This window comes from Macadamia integrifolia, chromosome 8 (genome assembly GCF_013358625.1).
Source record: "Macadamia integrifolia cultivar HAES 741 chromosome 8, SCU_Mint_v3, whole genome shotgun sequence".
NCBI lineage: Eukaryota > Viridiplantae > Streptophyta > Magnoliopsida > Proteales > Proteaceae > Macadamia > Macadamia integrifolia.
The window spans coordinates 24,026,297-24,036,903 of record NC_056564.1 but is presented as its reverse complement, the minus strand read 5'-3'; the positions used below and the strand labels follow the sequence as shown (position 1 = coordinate 24,036,903).

Genomic DNA, 10,607 nt, shown 5'->3' with positions numbered 1-10,607 from the left:
TGAAAAATTAAGGGAAAGTGTTTCCTCTTAAAGGAATGCAGTTATTATATATGCATGGGGCCAATGAGAGTGCATGAAGAAGCATCAATGTCCCCATGTATCAGGTTACAGAAACAACTCTCCCCACAAAATTCATTTTTCTAAAAATTTAATTTCATTTCCTTCCTTTTTTTCCAGTGCAACCGTGGGATGGAAAAGTGGAAAACCCTGTCATCTTTGGCTCTTGTGATTCATCTGATGCTTGTGATACCTCAGTGAGTATCAGCAAAGGGTTACCTAGGATTGGGTCAGATCGGCCAGGTATAGATTATGTGATTTTAAACTGTTTGTGAACTAGCCGTTGTGATGAAAAGCGATCTGCGCCGTCCAGGTTAAACGTTCAAAAAAGAATTTCAAATTTTCTATGGGCTCCACTCACCGCTTTGATATGTGAGAACTGTTTAAAAGCCATCCTGTCGTCTCTCTGAAGGTCTCATCTCTCTCTCTCTCTCGACTCTCCTCTCTGCCGCTCTCCAAAGTCCAGGAAGAACGAGGAGTACCATTTGTGCTTCTTTGTTCTTCTCACGCTCTCTTCGATCTTTGCTCTCCTCCTCAAGGAAGAAGAAGAATTTCCATCTCGGTTTCTCCTACTTCTCTCTCTCTCTCTCTCTCTCTCTCTCTCTCTCAAGAATGGCTACCGTTAATAGTTACTCTGAGACTCAGGGTTACCAAGGCAACACACCAGTGCCCACACCTACCGTGGCGACCTCAAAGCAGTCTGCCCCTGTTGCTAGGAGCGTCGACACCCAATCTGTTCTGAAAAGGTTTGTATTGTTTAATTTCTCTGATTTCTTGTTATTGGTCCTTTTGATTTTCTTAATCTGTCCCAATTTTTTTTTCTGGGTTTCTCTTGATCCTTCTGGTTCTTCTTCTTTTTCTCTCTGCCTGCGGATCTTGAAGTTGGGTTTTTCTTTGACGTTCTTCCCCTGGACCTTCCGCCACAAAATAAACCCTAGCTTTTGAATTTCTCTATATTTTTAGGCTTTTCTTTAGATTTCTCAGTTTCAGTTTGGATTTATTTGAGCTCTTGTCTGTGGGAATTTTGTAGTTTGTCATTGCCTTTGAGTTTTGGGTTCGGGGATCTCAGTTGAACTGAGTGTTCTTCCGTTTTGGATACTTATTTTAAATTTTTATTTTCAATTCCATCTTTTCTATCTGATCATTTGTATCTTTTCCTGTTTCTGATTCATTTGAACAGGCTACAGTCAGAATTGATGGCCCTAATGGTAAGAAACGATTCAATTGTTTTTACATTTTAAAAATTTTCAGTAGTTTACCTTCAGATCTGTTAACAATTTTATCTTTGATTTATTATGTGCAGATGAGTGGGGATGCTGGCATATCTGCTTTTCCTGAGGAAGACAACATATTCTGCTGGAAGGGTACAATCTGTGGAAGCAAAGATACTGTTTTTGAAGGAACAGATTACAAGCTCTCACTATCTTTTCCAACTGATTACCCATTCAAACCTCCCAAGGTCAAATTTGAAACAAGCTGCTTCCACCCTAATGTAGATGTCTTTGGTAACATTTGCTTGGACATCCTTCAGGTAGATATACCACTCTTTTCTTGATTACTCTGTCTCAGTTTCAAATCTAATCTGAACCAAAACAAAATCTGTCTAAATTACAGGATAAATGGTCATCAGCTTATGAAGTGAGAACCATTTTAATCTCTATCCAGAGTTTGCTTGGAGGTAACCTTCTTTCCCTTCCTGCTTTTTAGTTTGGTATTTTAAGTTTTATAATTAGAATACAATTGAAGGTAATTATGAATGTTAATTTATTTTGGGCTCGTGTTGTGGATACAGAACCGAACATAAGCTCACCTCTCAATGCTCAAGCTGCAGCACTATGGAGCAATCAAGAAGGTTTTTATAAACAATGGTCATTTACATTATTTGATAACAGTTTTGATTCTAATACTTCTTTGTGATGAAAATTTTCTGATCATCTCTCTTAATCTTTGGGTCGTTTTGCAGAATACAGGAAAATGGTGGAGAAGTCTTACAAAGCTTCTAGTTAAACTGTGATTCATTCTTGAAAGGGAGATTATAAAAAGGAGTCTCTGTTTTTATTATTAGACTTTTGCTGTATTTCATTCTTTTGTTTGTTACTCAATAAAATCTTCAGCTGGAGCTTAGATATGTAACAGAACCTTTGTGAGTTGGAATTCCAGAAACCTACAAATTTCAGAACTTTTTCACGCCATGATTCAATATAACATTTCAGTATTGGAATTTTCTCGCTTCAGAATGTCTTCTCTTTTTCTTTTCTTCTTTTTCTTTTCTTTTTTTTTTTTTTTTTTTTTTTTTTTTTTTTTGAATTTAGCATTTAGAATGCGTCCTAGACCCAAAATTTAAATCAACAGATGCGGTATAATAGTTTCTGGTCGTTTCCATACCCATCCCATCAGGGGAGATAAAACGTCTCTTACTTCTTAAATCAACTTTCTGGTAATAAGTTCAGCACAACCAAGGAAGAAACAAAGGGTGGTGCGGTGTGGTGCCAAGGAGATTTGAACCAACGAATCACCAAAAACCCTTAAATCGTCCCCATTAGAGTGGGAATAGCGGGCGGCCCCAAGGAAGAAACAAGGGTGTTGCGGCGTGGAGCCAAGGAGATTCGAACCAACGAATCACCATAACCCCTTCAATCGTCCCCTTCAGAGTGGGAATAGTGGGGAGCCCCAAGGAAGAAACAAGGGTGGTGTGGTGTGAAGCTGAGGAGATTCGAACCAACGAATCACCAAAACCCCCTTCAATCGTCCCCTTCAGAGCGGGAATAGTGGGTGGGCATGGGAATATGGGGGGTACATTGGGGGGATAAAAATCGTCTGTTTTTCCCTTCCCTGTTTTTCTTGTGTTTTGCTACCTTTAGAAGATGACACGTATTATCAACGGTCAAGATTAATTCAATTGGGTGAGGATTATTACATCCAGTTTGGTTTTTAATTCAATCTTGGTCATTCACTTAAAGTAATGCCACATGTCGCCTTCTAAAGGTAGCAAAACAAGAAAAACATAGATGAAGAAAAACAGACGATTTTTTTCCACATTGGGGTAGGGGGTACACAATAGGGTCACTGTAAAGGAATGTGGGATGTGGATTCACCAGCCCCGGTTGGAAAAGGGTCCAACAAAAGTGCAAGACACAAAACAAGAGAGAGAAAATCTGGTCCCTCTCGAGCCACCCACGACTGGAGAAGATCTAAATCCGTTGGTGGGGACACTTTCGTTATTAAAAAAATGAAAAATTATCTTGTACCATGCCTAATTTGAAACCTTATGTCTTATACTACTATAATTTTCTAATAATATCAACCGCAACCCTAAAGCGTAACACACCATTAGCTTAGAACTAAAAAGACACTTTTGACCTTCTATGTCCCTCTTCACCTTGATCTTCTTCGTTTCTCCTTTTCCACCAACGAGTGAATCATCTTTAATTTTCATCTCCCTCTCTGTATCTCCCTCTCCCTTTCTCTGTCTGTATCTGTCATTTTTTTCCGGTTCATTTTCTTGTTTAAAGTTACCCTTTATCTTTATAGATATCCTTCTCTACTGAACTTAATCTCATAATCAGTCTCTTTCCTTTTCTCTCTCTGTTTATAGAAACTTATCTCTACCTGACATATTCTCCGATCAACCTTTGCTTCAAATTTTTCTACCAAAAAAAAAACCTATGCTTTGAATTCGGAGGGAGTGAAGGATGTCTGGAATCTTCAGATGGAAGAAGCTCACAAAGGAAATGGAGATAAGAGCTGGCCAATTCGTAGTCCTATCGGAGACTTAGTCGAAGAACTACTGCTTCTTCCAGAAATCGAACATATAGGTTCCTGTTGAAAGATTAACCTTTCAATGGTTTAGGTGCTCCTGCAGATTTAGAAAAAAATCCATAACCTTTCACTCGTAACCCTAATGGGTTCTTGGGAGGAACCTCAACTGTGTGACCCAGCAGATGAAGAGAGAGAATCGTCAATTTCATGGAAGTAATAAGCTTTCCAATTTTCAATTTAGGGCAAGTAATAATAACACAGACCCAGAATATACGTATCACCATGAATCCATCCCATAATAAAATCCATATTAGAGGAAAAAAATCAAGCAGAATAGTTGAGGTTCGCCAGCATAGCTCTCCTTGGTAGGAATCCTAGTGGTTTGAGAATCTCCACTGTCTTGCTTGTCCATTCTACAGCCTCTCATCATCCTTTCTTCTCCCTTACTCCATTCTCCATGCTCGTCCTCTCTGGTTCTCTTTCTCTCGAGGCTTCTCCATTGGTCCGAGTTGTCTCTCCTTGCCCCTTCATTATCGTTTTTGCCTATTTTGATTATGGTTTTGGATAATTTTTTGAGCGGACTCTTGCACTCCCTCACTCGGATTAGTCCTTTCTTTTCTCGAGCAGCGCCTCATCCTTGGTGTACGATGCCAACTATTCCTCAGGCTGATGATTCTCCTACACCATTTTCATGCATCCACAATGCCGCATGCATCCACTAGACATCCTCATTTATTACTACTCCGGTTTCTTCAAGGTTTCAAATTATTCCTTCTGCTCTTGGCCGCCTCCGCCTCTTCTCCCTTCTCTATTTAATCAGTGTCTCTAGAAGATCTGGACATTACCTTCTATCTCCCCTGCGGTTGTCCTCTATATAGTGACCTCCCTTGTGGTAAAGTTGTGCTTTTCGTGTATCTCCCTAATACTTTTCCCTCTTTCTCCTATGGTCGAAAAGCTCCCTTCCCAACAGGAAGAATGTTTGAATCCTACCTCCTTTGTGGACCGTCTCGCCGCAGAGTTTTCGATGAAGCTGGACCTACCAAATCTTATTGTCCCTCCAGTCGTAGCCATGGAGAGCATCTTACATAAAGCCAAAACCAGCCTTCAATATGCCTTAATCGGTTGTGTCCTTGACAAAGTGCGTGTCTCAGCGTTGGAGCTACGCGCAATGTTTTCCAAGGTTGGACATCATCGTGCCATTAAGGGCTTTGAGATCCACCCCGTTGATCACTATCCTGAGCGCTTTATTATTTAGCTCAAATCTACAAGAGACACGCATGACCTTCTTTTTTCCCAGCCATGGATCTATCTTGGTCATTTTACTGTGTTGCAATGCTGGAACCCTGAGATTCCTGCTCAACATACAATCTTCCCTGTGATGGTCATCTAGACCCAAATCGAGAACCTCAATTGGATATTCTACGAACATGAGCTTCTTATGTCCATTTTTGGTCGAGCCAGTCGCTGCTTGGAAATTGAGAACCCCACTGGGGCGCCTATCTCTACTCTTCAACCTGTAGCCCAGTTGGTGATCCCTCTCACTCAGAGTCTTTCTACTAAGGTTGATGTCACTTTGGGCTCTATAGGAACTGCTGAAGTTTCCTTTGCATATGAATGTCTCCCTAGCAAAATCTGCCCTAACTGCATCAAATATGGACATATTGGTATGGACTGCCCCTTCAAGTCCAGGGAAGTTTTCCTCTAGGCTCTGTCCCAAGCTGATCACAAGGTGGAGTCGTCCCTACTACCAGAGAAAGCCTCCTCACTGAAGTCTCTGCTGTTTATGATGAGTTTTTCACCTATGATGTTGATGCTCCTACCAAATATGATCATACTGCTCGTGATGACAAAGGTTCTTCCGCTGTTCCTTCTCGCCGGAAGAGCAAGTTCCTTCAGTCCTTGGCTCATATAGTGTATATTTTTGGGATTGAACTTCCTCTCACATCTACGAACACCCGCAAGGTACTGCATGACTTCATTCGCGGCAATCCTTCTTTTGGTCAGGCACCTACTCTGGCACAGAATCAGAATTACAATCTTATCCCAGTGTTGATGAAAGGGTGACCATCTTCCTCAAAGAGATACCTTCTATTCCTTATGGAACGCTGGCGTTCACCGTTCAACCACTAAGTTCCCAGCCTGATCCCCCCTGGTTGTTCTCTCCCATTGCATCCTACTTCAAACCGTAAAGGGAAGGCTCCAATGCATCAGAATATGGCAGATGATCCGTTTTTCCACCCGCTCCCCAGATTCAACAATTGGTTTCCAGTGCTCCCACAAAAACGCATCAATCCTGGGGCTAAAACTCCTGTTAAGTTTGTCTCGAATTCTTGACACGTTTTGAAGATTGACCCGATCTGACATATTTTGGTGGCGACCCGAATGGGGGTGTGGGGGCGTAGCCCCCGCGGTATGGTTCGACTGGATCGACCGCGACCCGATGGGTCGACCCACGTTTTTGGAGTATATATAATGTATTGTTGCTTGTTGAGAAAGTCATTGTATTTTAGGGTTTTCACGAAGCTAGGGTTTCAGGGCGAGTTCTTCCTCGCCGCTGCTAGGGTGTAATCTCTCTTCTGCATAGTGAATCATCTTCTTCTTCGCCCGAGGACGTAGCACACCACCCTGGTGTGTGAACCTCGTTAAATCTCTGTGTCGTACGGATCTATTGTCTCCCTTTATTCGTGTTTCTTGGTGTTTGATCTAACAACTCCAATGCTGCAACTCTTTTCTGATTCTGCTAGTGATTCCTCCAAAAAAGTCAAGCTGGTTGAAGGTGGGGATTCCTCGACCTCTATGGCTGTTGATTCTGAGGCTGTGGCAGCTGGCCAGACTCAATCGCCGGAGGCGCCATGAAGGTCCTTGCCCTTAACTGCCGAGGTATAAGTCTACCCTCGGCAAGACAGGAGCTCCGGCTACTGGTCAATAATACAAGACCTAGTGTGTGTTTTCTTTCTAAAACTAAGTCTTCACACCAGAATATGCAGTCTCTCTGTCGTTCATTAGCATTTTCAAATTTCTTTTGTGTTCCTGCTTTGGCCGGAGTGGTAGGCCTGCTGTTATTTTGGGGCAGTTCAGTCCAAGTGTCTGTGTTATGTTATAGTCAATGGTGTATCCATGTAGAAATGTTTCTCCCTGATATTAATCAAACATGGACCATGACTTTTGTGTATCTCAGTTGTGTTGATATCTCAGAAGCTCTCAATTTCACTCTCTCAACAATCTGGCCCCCTTTGTTCTTCACCCCTGGCTACTAACTGGAGATTGGAACTCATACCTTGCACATTCTGATAAGAGTGGAGGCCGAGCAATAGCACAATCTCAAATTCAACCATTTGATGATTTCCTTAATGCAACATGCTTAACAGAGATAGCATTTTTGGGTTCTGGTTTCACATGGACTAATCGGCAGTTTGGTGATAGAAGAATCGATTCAAAACTCGACCGATTCTTCTGTTCTCCCCAATGGCTCACCTGCTGCCCTCAAGCCTTCGTTACCACTAAATTACTCACTACTTCAGATCATAAGGCAATAATTCTCACACCGAAGCCTCAAGGATACAAGCTCCGCGCCTTTTTTGATTTGAGGCCTTATGGATCCATGAACCCACTTTCAGCTTCTTCATCTTGGAATTCTTCTCAAGATCGCGGATCAACTCCTTTCCAACTCCGCTCTAGACTTTCTGATCTCAGTAGCACCCTCAAGCGATGGGATAAGCTCCATGTAGGTAATGTGAAATCTACCCTTGCTCGCTTGGAGTAGGAGCCTTTGGATTGTAGATTTGAATCCTGGTTCCTTCAAGAGAAACATCAGCTTGCTCTCCTTCGAAAACTTTATCATCAGGAAGAACTCCTTTGGCAGAAAAAATCAAGGGAAAATTGGATTAAAAATGGTGATCATAATACTCGATATTTCCATCTCTCAACAGTCAAGAGAAGAGCTAACAATGCCATCCGATTTATTAATCACAATGGGACTACTTTAACAACTGATTCTCTTATAGGCGTTGCTATAAATTCCTTCTTTAAGGAGCTTTATACAACACAGCTCGTCTCCATTTCTGGTCTTAGTGACTATCTTCCTCCCATCACTGCTCGTGTTTCCAATCAGGAGAATCAACTGCTCACTCAACCAGTTACGAACTCTGAGATCGCAGCAACAGTGTTCTGCATGCCCACTCAGAAGGCTCCTGGCCCAGATGGCTGTCCTGGTCTTTTCTTTCAGTCATGCTGGCCAGTGGTAGGCAACGCTCTGATCAAATCGGTTAAGCATTTTTTTAACTCTAGCTTGTTCTCTCTTGCATAGAATCAGACCTTCATTTCTTTGATTCCCAAGGTGGAGAATCCCTTGGTTGTATTTGAATTCTGGCCTATAAGTTTATGCAACTTCAGCTATAATTATCTCCCGCATCCTGGTCAACCGTCTTCGTCCCATCCTTCATCGGATTGTCACGTTCAATCAGAATGGCTTCATCAAAAGTAGGCAAATCCAAGACAATGTCTTGCTTTGCTATGAACTTCTTCACAAGGTCAAAACCACTAGGAGGGGCAGACTGGGACTCTTCACACTCAAGGTTGATATGCTTAAAGCTTATGATTGGGTCGACTGGTCCTTTCTCAAAGCTGTCCTTTTAGCCTATGGCTTTGCGCCAGAATGGGTTCAGCGTGTGATGTTCTCTGTGGAGAGTTGATTTCAGCATCCTCCTTAATGGCTTTCCTCTTCCATCATTCATTCCAACTCGCGGCCTCCGTCAAGGTGACCCCCTCTCCTTGTACTTATTCATCTTTGTGCTGAGGTTCTTTTCTCCAGGCTCGCACTGGAGCTTCAAGATCGTCGAATTCAGGATATACCAATCTATAGGGGAGGTGAACGCATCACCCACATGGCTTTTACAGACGATCTAATTTTTTTTGGTCAGGCATCCTTAAATGAAGTGAGAGCTCTCTCACAAATCTTAGACACTTATAGTGGTTTCTCTGGACAAAAAACTAATATATCAAAGACCCGTGCTCAGTTCAGCCCCAACGTGGATTCTGATATTAAGCGACAGCTTCGATTGCTTTTTCAATACTGTGGCTTTGGACAAGCATCTTGGCATCCCATTTGTTAGTGACAAGTTATCCAAACATCATTGTTCAAAACTACTAGGTCGGGTTTCCTCAAGGCTTCAACATTGGAAAGCCCAATTTTTAAGTCCAGCCGAAAAGGTGGTGTTGATTCAATCAACTCTATCAACTATGCCCCAATATATGATGTCGTGTTTCAAGCTTCCTTGCTATGTTCATAACGCCCTCGACTCTAATAACAGGAACTTCTTTTGGTCTAATTGTCCTACTCAGCAAGTACCCACGATTTCCTGGTCAACAATTTGCTAACCTGAACGAAATGGGGGTCTTAATCTTAAGCTTATTGCGGCTATGAATAGCGCACTTCTTTCAAAAAAGGGTTGAGAGCTACTGTACGAGCCATCTTCCAAATGGAGTGTCCTTATGAAGCTAAAGTACTTTCCTCATACGACCTTCTTCTTTGCCAAATCCCCACCTTCCTCGTCCTAGGGATGGCGGTCCATATGCTCTACCAGGGACTCGTTGCGTATAGGAGCCTTTTGGATCATTGGAGATGGCTATTCGGTTCACCCATGGTTAGATTTTTGGATTCCCTTTAACCCTCTTCCCCTGCTCCTTTCCCATTACCCAGCGACGTCCCTACCTCGTTCGCCCAGCTTATTGATACTCATCAGCATTCTTGGCGTTGAGATGTTCTTTTCCTGTCCCTGATAAGTTGATCTGGGCATTCTCTTCTTCTAGTAAATTTTCTATGACCTTGGCCTATAACCTAGCCTTACTCTGTCCCCCTTCCCCTGCTCATCAACCCTCTCATTGGCTGACCATTTGGAGTCTTCCAACTGCTTCCAAGATCCATATCTTCTTCTAGAAACTCTTTCACAATAAATTGCCCCTCTCGGACCTACTTAATTCACAAGGTTTCCATTTGCCTTCTCTTTGCCAATTGTGTGAAACTTCTACTCATTCTGCCGCTCATCTCTTTGTGGATTATCCCTTTGCCCATAAAGTCTGGTCTGCGTTTCCTTTGTCCTACACATACAGCCGACCTTCTCTCTTTCTAATCTTCTTGTCAAGTTTTTTACTAATCGAAAATCTGATTGGGAAAGTTCAGCTCAATTGGCCATTTCTGCACCGTTATCTGGAACATCTGGCTCTCCTTTTGGAAATAGGTTTTCCACCATTAGCCTTTCTCTCCCTCGATCATCACTTTGAAAGGAATCATCTCACTCAAGAGTTTTTTCCTTCTAGGTGTGGTCCAGCTCCTTCTGTCAGCCACTGGGTTTCTTGGATCCCTCCCCCTCAATCTATTCTTAAGATTAATGTTGACGGGGCAAGTCGCGGCAATCCCGGTCCGACTGATTTTGGTGGCATCTGCAGGGATTGTTATGGTAATACTATAGGGGGTTTCTACTCTGGTTTGGGACATAATTTTGCACTCATTGTAGAGGCTCTGGCAGTTCGGTTTGCCTTATGTTGGGCGGCTGATTCTGGATTTCAATCTATTATTGTGGAAAGCGACAACCAACTTGTGGTCCACCTTCTTCAACGTCGATCTTCCTATTGCACGTGGCATATTCATTTGATCATTGAGGATTGCTTCAAGCTGCTTGATCGTTTCCGCACTATCTCATTCTCGCACACATACGTGAAGGGAACTACGTTGCTGACTCTCTTGCCTCCCAGGATGCTATGACCTAATGTTCATTGTTACTTGTTACCTCTCC

At 42.5% G+C, this 10,607-nt stretch overlaps 1 protein-coding gene across 1 annotated transcript; it reads left to right on the top strand.

Annotated features, from left to right (window-relative positions):
* Positions 1 to 461: 461 nt before the first annotated feature.
* On the top strand, positions 462 to 2,288 carry LOC122086143 (ubiquitin-conjugating enzyme E2 20-like). The gene is made up of 6 exons (XM_042654859.1): positions 462 to 803; positions 1,238 to 1,265; positions 1,361 to 1,588; positions 1,672 to 1,735; positions 1,850 to 1,909; positions 2,021 to 2,288. Exons 1-6 carry the CDS (start codon positions 670 to 672, stop codon positions 2,062 to 2,064), a joined length of 558 nt encoding a protein of 185 aa, XP_042510793.1. The 5' UTR covers positions 462 to 669; the 3' UTR covers positions 2,065 to 2,288.
* Positions 2,289 to 10,607: the final 8,319 nt, after the last annotated feature.